The sequence below is a fragment of the Podarcis muralis genome, chromosome 7 (genome assembly GCF_964188315.1).
Source record: "Podarcis muralis chromosome 7, rPodMur119.hap1.1, whole genome shotgun sequence".
Taxonomy (NCBI): domain Eukaryota; kingdom Metazoa; phylum Chordata; class Lepidosauria; order Squamata; family Lacertidae; genus Podarcis; species Podarcis muralis.
Window position 1 is genome coordinate 56,469,195 of NC_135661.1, and position 13,166 is coordinate 56,482,360.

General features: G+C 48.2%; 1 protein-coding gene across 1 annotated transcript; it reads right to left on the reverse strand.

Moving 5' to 3' along the window:
- Positions 1–1,111: 1,111 nt before the first annotated feature.
- LOC114603012 (C-C motif chemokine 3) lies at positions 1,112–5,096 on the reverse strand. Its single transcript, XM_077931830.1, has 3 exons — positions 4,781–5,096; positions 3,834–3,954; positions 1,112–2,446 (listed from the first exon to the last, which is right to left on the reverse strand). Exons 1-3 carry the CDS (start codon positions 4,845–4,847, stop codon positions 2,353–2,355), a joined length of 282 nt encoding a protein of 93 aa, XP_077787956.1. The 5' UTR covers positions 4,848–5,096; the 3' UTR covers positions 1,112–2,352.
- Between the last annotated feature and the right edge of the window lie 8,070 nt (positions 5,097–13,166).

The following is a 13,166-nucleotide window of genomic DNA, read 5'->3' on the forward strand; positions in this document are numbered from 1 at the left end:
TAGTTTAAAAAATGAGTGAGGAGGACATCTTAGAGATCTATACAATTATGTATGGTGTGGAGAAAATGGACCGAGAGAAGTTTCTCTCCCTCTCCCATAGCACTAGAACTCAGGGCCATCCAGTGAAGCTGAATGTTGAGAGATTTAGAAGAGAAAAAAGGGAAGGACTTCATACGCCCCATGGTTAAACTATGGAACTCACGTCCACAGGAGGCAGTGATGGCTACCAACTTGGATGGATTTTAAAAGGGATTAAATAAATTCATGGTGGGGAGGGCTATCAATGGCCGCTAGCCACAATAACTATGTTCTGTCTCCCTTATTGGGGACAACATGCCTCTGAATACCAGTTTCTAAGGAATTCTATTGGGGAAAGTGCTTTTGTCTTGCATGTGGGTTTGTCTTGCATGCATGAGGTTGGTCACTGTGAGAACAGGATGCTGGACTAGACGAGCTTCTGATCTGAACCAACAGGGCTTTTTGCCTGTGCCTGTGAAGTAAGTAAGCCATGCATTATCTATGGGACACGGGTGGCGCTGTGGGTTAAACCACAGAGCCTAGGACTTGCCGATCAGAAGGTCGGCGGTTCAAATCCCCGCGACGGGGTGAGCTCCCATTGCTCAGTCCCTGCTCCTGCCAACCTAGCAGTTCGAAAACACATCAAAGTGCAAGTAGATAAATAGTTACCACTCCGGCATGAAGATAAATGGCATTTCTGTGCACTGCTCTGGTTCGCCAGAAGCGGCTTAGTCATGCTGGCCACATGACCCGGAAGCTGTACGCCGGCTCCCTTGGCCAATAAAGCGAGATGAGCACCGCAACCCCAGAGTCGTTCAAGACTGGACCTAAAGGTCAGGGGTCCCTTTACCTTTACCTATGGGCATGTCACCAAAGTAACTGTTCAGAAGACTCTGGGCACTTAAAATTCGTAGGCACCTTCTGTGCTTAAAAAAAAGAAGAAGACCAGAACTGGGCAAGCTCAAAGGGATGACACCAAGGATCATGAATGCCATTTATTGAAGACCACCTAAAGAACTTTCTGTTAAGGGGCAGCCTACAAATGCTGTTAGAGACTAAGTGAATGAATGAATGAATGAATGAATGAATCGAATAAATTGAAAAAAAATCTTTATTATTTTAAGCTTATATTCCATCTTTCTTCTTTAAAACTTCCATAAACATAGGAAAGTTTAAGCTAATGTCAGTCAGCAGGAAGAATTGCAGCCTAACAGAACAAAAGGTCTTCTTGACTGAGGCTGTTGCCAGGCTTCCTTCAGGAGGGACTTTGCCAAGCATGGAAAAGGTCCTGCTCCAAGAAGTCTTCAGCTTAATTTCTGTAGCAGCAGCAGCAGCAGAAGGAGGAGGAGGGGGAAGACCCCCCTTTGAGAGCTGCTTTGGACAGTTCAGGTTCTTGCAGGGAAGAAATGTGGGAGGGGAGGAAGCCAGGAAGGGCCAAGGAAGCAAGGAGGCATCAATAGCCCAGCGATGGCAGTGGCATTGAATATATATGACGGTCGTAAATACAGCTTGCTTGCCAGTTACTATTGATGGTTCCATACATAATCTGGTGTTAGCTAATATTATGAATGAATTCAGAAAGTCCACAGTGCAAATGGTGGAGAGGGGACCCTCAAAGACTCTGCCGTTATTCTGCTCCTTCCATGACCATGTCTGTGTCCGCAGTTCAGTTTTAAAGCAGTGTTGACCATGGTCTAATGATTGTGGTTTCCAGCCCAAGCAATTCTGGGAAATGTCACTGAATAAAGAGTGAGGCATTTCTTAGTAGGCCACAAACTACAATTCCCAGATTTTGGGGAGGAGCTCGGGAAACATATAGCATTAACTAGCCTATATACGTAATCTGATGGGCCCTTCTATATTTGAAGGGTTGTCGGAGGAGATACATCTCCTTAAACCTATTCCAGTTAAAAATTATTATTATTATTTATCACATATATATACTACCCTTCCTCAGAAGACTCTAAAAGAACCTTTAAAAAAGAAAGGAGCAGAGGCCTTGTAGTTGCCCATCCCCATTTACCACCTAGATCACAGCCTGCCTGCCCCACAATGGTGAGATGCGTTGTATTTCTAGTTAAACTATAACAGTTATATCTTACTTTACATGTATACATATTCATTATGCAAATTGGTATCCTCTTCTTTGATGTTGCATTTCTGACAGTGCATAAGTGGCCACAGCTACACTGTTTTCAGTGCTGTTTAAATGCTTATAGATGTTTGCTTGTGAGTGGCAAAAAAGCAGAAGGAAGCAGAGAAGCTGGAAAGGAGGATAGCGGCTCTTTGTCTTCCTTCCTGTTCAGCGGAGGTTCTTCCTTTGGTTCTCCAAAATTATGGTTTAATTTCTCTCAGCTGTGACATTAATTTTTTCACCCATGACATCCTGGGATTAGCACAGACACGCCTACCGATCTTTGTAACAAACCTGTAGAGAAAAGGCAAAATAACTTGGTTTAGAAACGATCTCTTGGCGTATGCCTCCTGTAATCGTATTTCCCTTCCTCTTGTGTAGAAGATCTACTAGCTGTTGGAAGTGCAGGAATCCTAGATGTGATTTCACTTCCTGAAGTGCGCAAAATCTCACCTGTTCCCCACTGACTGGCCGCTGTTTAATCCATTTATTTTTTTGTCATTTTTATATAATAACAAAATGACATATATAAACAACAGAACAAAGCAACATCAATTTACATAACAGAACAAACTGTGTTTTTTCATTACAGTTGAATCCTATTTGAACACAAATGGGATAGTATGTTCCACGACACCTGAAGCAGCAGGCCAGATCAGTGACAGGACAGGGCAGGTGGAAACACAGTGGGTTGGCTGGGGGACACAATTAAAGCAGGCCAGCGTGATACTAACGGCAGCAGCACCTAAAAGAGCAGTACTGAAAAAGAAACTGAAGCAAAGAATTTAAAAGCCTGGGAAATCTTTTTAAAAGAAACACCCCTAAAGGTATTTGCCAAGCACTGAAATGACACAAAAACAGGCACTTTCCTGGGGGAAGCCACCAACCCCACCACTGAGAAGGCTCTTTCTCCACAGCCAGAGATTTCCACACATGGTCACATCCTCCATGCAGGCGTTCAAGAAGCATGGTCCCTGTTCAATGGGAGGTTCATTCCAGACACAAAGAAGATGCAAAGTGGGGCTGGAGAGGGCCTTGGTCTAGGAAATGTCCTGAGGGCTGGAGAAAGAGGCCTGGAGGGTTGCACTTGAAGCTTGGGTTGAGGTTCCTCATCCCCTTGCAATAGTTGACAGAGGGGCACATATGGAGGCAGGTGGCCCCACTTTTATCCATTGTGGGGACAGCAATGCTTATCCTCCTTTTCTCTGTGTTTTGGCTGTTCTTCCTCTCCAACTCTTACCTTCTCCCCTGCCCCCAAACCCTTGTTCATCTCTGTCTGTCTGTCTGTCTGTCTGTCTGTCTGTCTGTCTGTCTGTCTGCCTGCCTGCCTGCCTGTCTGTCTCTCTCTCTCTCTGAAATTGACAGATCTGTCCATCTCTTCATTGGGGCCAACTCTTCCCATCAAGTCCTAGAAAAGCAGCTCAGAGGAACCTCTGGAACTCTCAGAGGCTGCTTTTTACTTGTTATTTTCCCCAAAACCTCCACTTGCCTGGTCTCATCACAAATGGTTCAACAAATGCTCCAACTGCAGCTCAACACAAATTTGAGAAACTTCATGAAATGCCATTTAATGGAACGAGAAATGATTTTTCTGACACCCTCACCCCAGTCAAGGCCACCTAGGTGTCCTTATTTGAATGTTAGGAGAACACATAATTGGGGAGTGGCGTTCTGTACTCACACAACAGCATCCAAGCGGCAATCACTGGGAGTCCTGTAGTAATTCTGCACTCTGTTGCGGGGAATTTGACCTCCCATCCTATATCCCTCACAACAGTCTGATGGAATCCGAGGACGCAGTGCTGAAGGTGGTGGGGGAAGAGGAGAGAAGAGAAGAGAGGAACATTATTTTGACCATTATTATGACACAACACTCATATTTACTGTCATTGAGGCATGTAGCCTGATCTCACGCATGTCTACTCAGCAATGCTCCTTTGCATATTCAGAGGTGCTTTCCTTCTAAGGACAGAGGATAGCTGTCTGGTAGCAGAGTCACTTTGATACCCTGCTGGAATGTTAGCCAGGAAGTGCAAGATGAAACAGGCGTGCTGTGAGCTACCAAAGCAAACCTCCCAAAGGCATTTTCTATACACACAGCACGTTGGAGAGGAAGCAGTTAGGAGGAACGCTGATTCAGTTACACTTGGGGTTGCCGGCTTTGCAGTCCCTGTCGCTGTGCTAAAATTTAGCAGATGCTTCATGGACATTTGACGGCAGGTGACCATGTTCACCTCCATGCTATGAATAGCTCCATCTTCCCACTGAGCTGCTGTTAGTGATGCACTGATCCCTCCTGCCTCTAATCAGTTGGCAAACACCACCTGTGTGTTTGACTCTAGCTGGGGCATGGTCTACTCTCTCGCTCACTGCAGCTCTATGAGACAGAGGTCCCTTCCTCTTCTCTAGCACTCATGCACACCAATGTATGAGCACTAAGCCACCATTCAACACCTGCTTGCCAAGAATCTGATATCTGAGATTCTTTAACTGGAGATGCCAGGACCTCAGCCTGTGATCTGCTGGGTTTTCCCAGTGCAAGAGACTCTGAGGCTTTATAGTTCTTAAATATTATAGCAAGCACACACATATATACAGTATAAGAAGAGGAAAGTGCCACTTGCTCACCTTCTGTGTATTGATAAGAGAGAGTCAGGATGAGGGCGATCAGGAATGCGGTCTTCAGACTGCCCATGGTTGGCTTCTTCTCAAGGTCTGGAGCTTTCTTCTGTCCTGCTGCCTTTGTAGAAGCTGGAGAGTGTGTCCTTGGGGACGAAGCTGTGTGAATATATACACTTCCATCCCCAGTGTGGATTTCCCTAGGATTCTACCCATGTATTTCCACCCACATTTCTTTCCAGAGAAACTCACAAAATGTCAAGTGTAATTCCACGAGAGGTGGGTCTCACTTCTCCTTTCGAGAGAAAAGGCGCCCACAGCTCAAATCCAAGCATTTGCGACGCGCGACTAAAGCTTCAGTTTGCAGAAGTGAAACCAGACCGGCACATCTTTACTTCAGAAGAGGGGGATCTGGAATTTTGTTTGCTACTCAGTGCGGTGGACCAGGTCAGAGAAGGCAGGCTGGGGGAACTGCAGGGGAAAGGCCACAGCTCAGCCACAGAGCATCTGCTTTTCACACAGAGACTCCCATGTTCAATCCCTGCTGTCTGAAATCCTGGAGAGCCACTGCCAGTCCATGCAGGCAGTACTGAGCTGGATAGACTAATGGTCTAACTCTGTACAGGGCAGCTTCCTATGATTCCCGTTGCTAAACAAGAGGCTGGCATCATATGTAGCAGGCTAAGCAGATATACCATACCTTTTAATAACATTTCATAGATGAAAATAGGGACATGCTTCATAATGCCCCTCTATTCATAACAACCATCGCTGCTGGAACTCCCGGATTATTATGAATTGCTAGATAAGGCTGAATAATCTACACTATCCTACACTGCAGTAGCACTGCATACATTTAAAATCAATGGGGGAGTTCCCCCCCTTCTGGTTAAAGAACAAAACAACAATCCACCAGTATTGCTACCATATAGTAATTCTGGTTGTCCAATGGCTTTCACCTGATTGATGGATTTGCTCATGTTTACATATTTCAGTCATAATCGAGGTTTTTGGAGTGCATTTTAAGGAATCTAAGAGCTACTGTATGCTTTTCTTTTTGAAGTTGGGTGCAAAAGCACCATGACTTAACTGGCGAAAGACAGCAGACAAGGCTGGATCAGACCAAAGGCCTGTCTAGCCCAGAATCCAGTTTTCAGAGTGGCCAACCAGATGCCTATTGGAAGCCCACAAGCAAGACATGAACACACAAACGATGCAGTGAAATATTTGTGAATGGGGCACAAATATTTAACTGACTGAATTTTGCAGCAGTAATGATGGAAGCAGCAAACGGCCCCTACATGGATGCTTATTTCAAGAGAAGTCTGTTTATTCACTGAAACATCAGCACATGTGAGAAAGTCTTTAAAAGCCGAGCTGTCATGTGCAACCATTGGGGGTCCAAACTGTGACTTACTGTTTGTCAGGAAGCAGACCATCCTCACGGCTTATTTAAGAGTCAGCTAGGAACACTGTGTTAGTGAATAAGTTAGAAGCTGTCAGGTTTTTGAGCCGCTGGGGCTGCTTTTGCTTTTTCAGTATACTCTTTAAGTATATGCCCTCTTTCCTACACCCTCCACCTTCCTCCACACACCTTCATGCCCCCCCCCCGGCCCTTCTTTACTAGTTTCCTGACCAGCTCCAGGGACCAGATAGAAGCCTGACTGGAGGATGGGGCATGAATGACAAGGCTGGATAGGAGGCTGTCTTGTACAGAGTCAGACCACTGGTCCCTGTAGCTCAGTATTGCCTATACTGAACAGCAGGGGCTTCCCAGGATTTTATAACAGGGCCATTCCCAGCCCTACCTGGAGTTGTCGGGGATTGAACCAGGGACCTTTTGCATGTAAAGCAGATATGGTATCCACTTGGCTAGAGCCCATTTGCAGGGAAGAAGGAGAATAAAGAGCTAAACACTCCTTCCCACCTGCCCATCTTCTTGCACAATGAGAATACTCCCCCCCCCCCCCCAATTCAATGTTACTGTGGAAAACATGAGTTCAGAAATGTTCATTTGCTTCTGCCACCACAGGGGTCAAAACCATGCTTTCACATGCAGACAGTCCCAGGCATCTCCATACCCAGTTTAAAAACGAAATAGGCGAAAACCAGATCTCTTCCCTCAGTCCTTGGTGAGCTGATGCCATCAGGACTAGTCCTCCTGAACAGGGATAGAAGGATCCATCCATTTTGGTTCTCCCAGTTTCTCATTTTTCCAACTTTAAGTTCAGCTCTGCACACTTTTGCAGCAATTTGTAGGTGTGTTTAAAAACTCCCGAAAATTGTTTTAGTACAAATTTACCTAACAGATTTTCGCATGCAGTTTTGACTGATGTACAAATGTGTGCAAGCAATGTCTCCTAATATAATGCATTTCTGAGTGTTTTTTTCACTTATATATTCATTTTTATGCACGCTTTCGCCATGGCTATGCATTTTTGTAAACACTGCTTTGCTGGAGAATTGCATTGTAAAATTCAGGTAAGAATGGATTTCAAAAGATGACGGAGTTTCAGTTCTCATTGTTTTGGAAAGTGTGCATGTGATAGATCTGGCTTTAAATATGAACTGAATCCCCTACCCACACCTCTACTACTGAGCAAGTAGAGGGCAGTCCTTGTGTGCTCCAGCAAACCTGGAGATGTAGTTCCCAGCGGGAAACAGCAGGGGGAGATGGAGGCCTTTGAGGAGAAGTGGAGAGAATAAAATCTCACCTTTTCAGGTGCAAATTTTGGAGGAGGAGAAGCAACTCCTGCCTGCCTGTTGCCACAGATAGAAGGATGCACTTATGCAGCAGAGGCCAAGGCAGGGCCCTCCAGAGGTTATGGACTATGATTCTCGACATAGGAGAATTGTGTATGTAAAAACACCAACCCTGCAAACAGATTTTAATTGACACAATCAACCTAAATATAACTAAACCCAATGTATTTTTTCCATGGGTCTCCTTCAGTGAGCTATTATAAGCAACCTATACAATGTGTAACATATACAAAGAATGTAAAAAAAGGTAAAGGTAAAGGTACCCCTGCCCGTACGGGCCAGTCTTGACAGACTCTGGGGTTGTGCGCCCATCTCACTTAAGAGGCCAGGGGCCAGCGCTGTCCGGAGACACTTCCGGGTCACGTGGCCAGCGTGACAAGCTGCATCTGGCGAGCCAGCGCAGCACACACGGAAACACCATTTACCTTCCCGCCAGTAAGCGGTCCCTATTTATCTACTTGCACCTGGGGGTGCTTTCGAACTGCTAGGTTGGCAGGCACTGGGACCGAGCAACGGGAGTGCACCCCACCACGGGGATTCGAACCGCCGACCTTTCGATCGGCAAGCCCTTGGCGCTGAGGCTTTTACCCACAGCGCCACCCACATCCCCTACAAAGAATGTACCAGTTCAATATTCTCCATACTTGGTTCATATTCATGATACAAAGTTGTTTTACATAACTATTGCACCCTCCCTGTGGAAAACCCTCCTTTCAGATGTCAAGGAGATAAAGAACTACATAACTTTCAGAAGACATCTGAAGGCAGCCCTGTATCGGGAAGTTTTTAATGTTTGATATTTTGCTGTGTTTTATATATGCTGTAAGCTACCCAGAGTGTCTGGGGAAATCCATCCAGTGGGGCAAGGTATAAAAAATAAAATTATTATTGTTATTTTTTTATTGCATGGTACAGTATTCTATTTTGTCAAATTCTGATGTTCAGATCCCAACATATTTGCAGGGGTTTTTGTGTCTGTTGGACTGGGGCATATTTCCTCCCTGTTATACTGAGTCCAGCTGCTGGACCATCTAGCTCAATATTGTACATTGACCCATGGTGACACCCCAAAATTTCAGACGGTACATTCTCAGTCCTGTCTGGAGATGCCAGGGACTGAACCTGGGACTTTCCTCTCTCTTCAATCCAGACAAAAAAACACCGGATCCAAAAATGACCCGCAACTAGAATTGAAGCTCTGGGGCCGGCAGGATTCTGGAAGACATGTGGAAAAATGGTGGTTGCTACTGCTGTGCTACCCCACACACCAGCTGTTAGGCGGGGAGGCTGAGCAGCGTAAACAAAGCCCCACTGCATCTCTAGTCCAGTGTTTCCCAACCTTTTTTGGGCAAAGGCACACTTGTTTGATGAAAAAAATCTTGAGGCACACCACCATTACAGCCCCGTGACGTCAGCGCGCAGCGTCGCGCCGGGAGGGACGCACGAAAGTGTAAGTTTCAATTTTTTCCCCTCCCCTCCTGTGTAAAGGGGAATGCACTCTGCTAAGTAAAGGCACTTGCCACAGCAGCGTCAACGTCACAGCACCCACCGGCACCCAAGAGAGAAGGGGTCTCAGCAGCCCTTTTGCCAGGAAGAGGAGCAAGAACGAGAGGAGGAGGAGGAGGAAGAGGAAGAGAGTCCCCCCCCCAAAAAAAACATTCTCCTTTTGATCTTCCTTATTTGCAATTCCTCATTGCAAAACAGCGGTTGATATAGAGCTGATTTTTTTGTTATTACAGTCCCCACCCCCTCACCTAGAAAAACACCCCCTGTCAATTTTATTATTATCATTATTATTATTATTATTCCCCGCCACTCTGGGAGGCTGAAGCCCTTTAAGGCTTCCTTCTGTCCACTCTCTGTGAATTACCTGCCCGGAGCGGGTTTCTGGAGGGGGGGGCGCTGCTGCCGGTGTCCTCCCCGTCGAGTCTCGCCTTGCCCGGCGCGTGGCGGCCGCCCTTTCCCACACTCTGCCGGCTGCGCTGCAAGCCCCCATTTGCATGTCTGTTTTCCGCAGCCCTTGGCCTTTTTGGGTGCCAGCTGCAAAGTGAGATTGGCAGGGCTGGGGGGCATTGGGTTGGGGAGCTGGCCTGGCCGGATACCCCTCGCTGCCCGCCCGCCCGCCAGCCCACGGGGGTCAGTGGGCGCCAAGCTCGTGGCCCGACGGCAGCTCACCTTCTGCGGGGGGCTCCCCACCGTCATCTCCACGTAGTAGCCCTGCCCGGACTTGCCTCACAGGTTGTCCAGCATGTCGGCGAAGACGCCGCCGCTACCGGGGCGAGGCTCGTCCTGCTCGTCGGCCGAGCGCTGCTCCCGCGACTGGGTCGGCGCGCTCCGCAAGGGCAGCCGGAGCCCGACGGGCGCCTGGACAGGGCCTCGCGCCACCCCGGAGCCCAAGCACAGCAGCAGCCCCAGCAGCGCCCGAGCCATGCTCAGCTCCGCCGGCTCCTGCTCGAAGGCCGCGCGGGGAGGAGGAGGAAGACGAGGAGGGAGGAGGACGGGGAGCGGGCAGCGGCGAGGCGGACCAGGCTACTTCCCAGCGGCCCGGCGGCGGCCTCGGGAGGCACCTCCAGGCCGCGGCGGGAGCTGCAGCTGCATGGGGCGCCGCCGGCCTAAGCGAGATGCAGAGGCTCCTGTTGCTCGGCGCCGCGGGCCGTTGCTGTTGCCGCTTCGGGCTGCAACTTTTGCAGGCGCGACCGCTGGGTGGGGCCCTGGGAAGCTCCGCCCCGCCGGCCGGGGAAAGCCCCCAGCCCCAGGAGCCGGAGGCGGAGGAAGGGACGGCGGCGGCGCTCTGCTGGAGGGGCACCTGAGATTATTGAGGGGGCGGAGCCCCCCCAAACAAATTTTTGAGGGGGCTCAGGCCCCATGGAGTCGGTGCCTATGCCCACGGAACACAAGGCTGGGAAACACTGCTCTAGTCTCTTCAGAGCTTCTTCAGCCATCACTGACATCGGCTCTAGGAAGGGTCTCCTCGCAAGCCACGAGGACTCTCCAGCTCTCTCCCATCATTTCCAGGTTTGAATTGGATTATTTAATTGGTTTGAATTGGATTATTTAATTATTTTCTGGCACCGTGCATACATGTGGTTGCATGCAAGTCAATTGCACATAAGTGACAGGGACACCTGTATTCAAATGCATCCTGCCTCCGGTGGTTGGAGGGAGAAATTGGCCATCATGGCTGGTAGCCACTAAGAGCCTTATTTCCATGACAGAGATCAGCTGAGGGTTCTCTGCTATTCCAAAACTCTTTTCAGGGAAGAATATTCTCCTCCTCCCCTTCCCAACCTTACAATTCTCATCCTCTGCAAATAATTGGGATAGGCATTGAGATAGAGATGCATCCATTATGGGCAAATGTCTATAGATTCAGATGCTGTGTTGAAAATATTCTGGCTTTGGATCAATGTTTTCTAGGTACAGATGGTACAAAATCATTTTATCCTGGAGGTTTTTTTCTTTTCTTGGTATGCATGATACACCGTACTTTTTCGTGTATAAGATGAGGTTTATTTATTAAGAAATTATGCTAAAAATTGGAGGTCATCTTATACACAGATACTGCATAGGGGGGCGTGGGATTGGTTGCTGCCACGATGTGAAGATTGTCATCGGCTATTTGGCGTGTTATTGGTGGCTGCGGCAAGGGCTGTTGTTGATTGGCTGTCACTGCAGCACTAGGGTGGATGATTGGCGCGGGGACACACGATAGGTGGCTTTGCGACGTGTGTGGTTGAGCGATTTTCATCAATCCCTGCCCCCCCCAAAGCTCATCAAGTCTTGGCAATCCTCCCCCCAAAAGCTGAACAACTGAGGGCAATCTCCCCCCATTTTCTTAATTTTGCATCCCCCCAAATAGGGGGTGTTTTATACACGGAGGCGTGTTATACACAGAAAAATATGGTCTATTTAAGGACAGTATGGGCTGTAGGTGGAGGAAGTCCTGAATGAAACTGGATGACACAATCGGAAGGAAAGGAGGATGGAAAATACAGAGAAAATTGTGTGGGGTGAGGAACAGAGAGTTTGGGTGAGCTGGACGAGTCCCAAACAGCTTGTGGTCCTACAGTAGGGGTGTGGGGGAACCTTTTTCAGGCTGAGGGTTCCGGCTGCATTCCGTTCTAAAGTGCAGGGGGGAAAGTGGGCAGAACAATAGGTGTGGGTGTTGTTGCACAATAGGGTACATTCCAGCCAAGCAGAAGTCAGAGGATTCTCCTCCTCCACCCACCCACCCTCTTCATCCTCTGTGACATGATCACAGTTCCAAGCCAGGAGGGGGGAGCTGGGTACACTTGCTCCAGGCCTCAGAGGGCTAAGCTGATTGGGGGCCCCTGCCAGTGGCTGGCTGAAGTTAGACTGTCATGCCAAGAACAAGACTTGACCCCCGGGCCTCAGACAAGCTCTGCATGAGCCTGGTTCCAAGGGCACAGGCAAAAGCAATGGAAGAGAGTACAGAGCAGGGTTGGTGAGGGATATGGTTTGGGGAGAGGAGGTGTGGCCTGGGGAGTGGGAGTGTCCTTTGAGGGAATCTCAAGAGCCAAGCAGAGAAGCTTGGAGGGCCATATTTGCATACCCTGCGAGTGCGCCGGTAAAACCCGGTAAAAAACATGAGAGCATGGTGGCAATTTTGGGCTGCGATCTCATGCCACAATCTCCCCCCCCCCCCAAAAAAAAAGCGCTTTTTCCAGAGCCACGATCTTGTGTGGTGCCCCAAAATGCAGATTTTTGCATGCTGTGCTCTCATGTGAGAGCCCCTCCTCCAGTGCATATTTTGGGCTCTGTGATCTCATGGGAGCACAGCCACAATGATACACGTCCCGGTTTTGAGATTCAGTGTGTTGGAGGGTGTGCATTTGCCTCCACCCTAATTAGGCGTGCTCACAACCCTGAAGTCAGACCCCACAGCTTTGCATGAGCAAGGGACATTCTGCAATGTTGCAAAGGTTCCTGGGTAGTCTGTCCATACGATGCGGCCTTATGTGAAGTGACAGCATTGTTCCATCTTGTGCGCCGCTGTATCTCATGGGACTGGAAGAGTTTCTCCATCAGGCCTGTGCTTTGAGCTGGGAGGACGCCTCACTAGGAGGTCCACAAGTGTTGCTCCCACTTTGCCATAAAAGGAGTAGTTAGAAGCAGAATAAATCACCCTAAGCGGAAGGGTTTGCAATTGTTTTCGATATAAAGGCAGATGGTGATGCGTTAAACTGAAAACATGTCATACTTTCTTTTGGTTTTGCTGATAAGAATCAACGTTACAGAGGAAGTCACTATCAAGTGGAAGAACTCCAGCATTTGTGCAGTTATAAACAGGGGGCAGACTCTAAGGACAAGGGCTCAATAAAGAAAGTAAAACACAAAATGAATGCTATTCATAATGCATTTTATAATCCCTGCAAATTTCCCCCACTAAATTCCTTCCTGTGGGACTCAGTGCTCCCATCTAATCTACTCAGCTGCTGATGTGGAGTAAACTCCCTCCTGTCCTAATCTTGCCTCCAAGCTTTCTTCTCATCCCAGTCCTTAATTCAGGGCTGGAAAACCTTTTCCAGCCCGAACTCCACATTCCCCTCTGGACTTCCTTCCAGGAACTACATGGCACTGGTACCTTAGCTTGGTGGCTCCTTACCTTTAT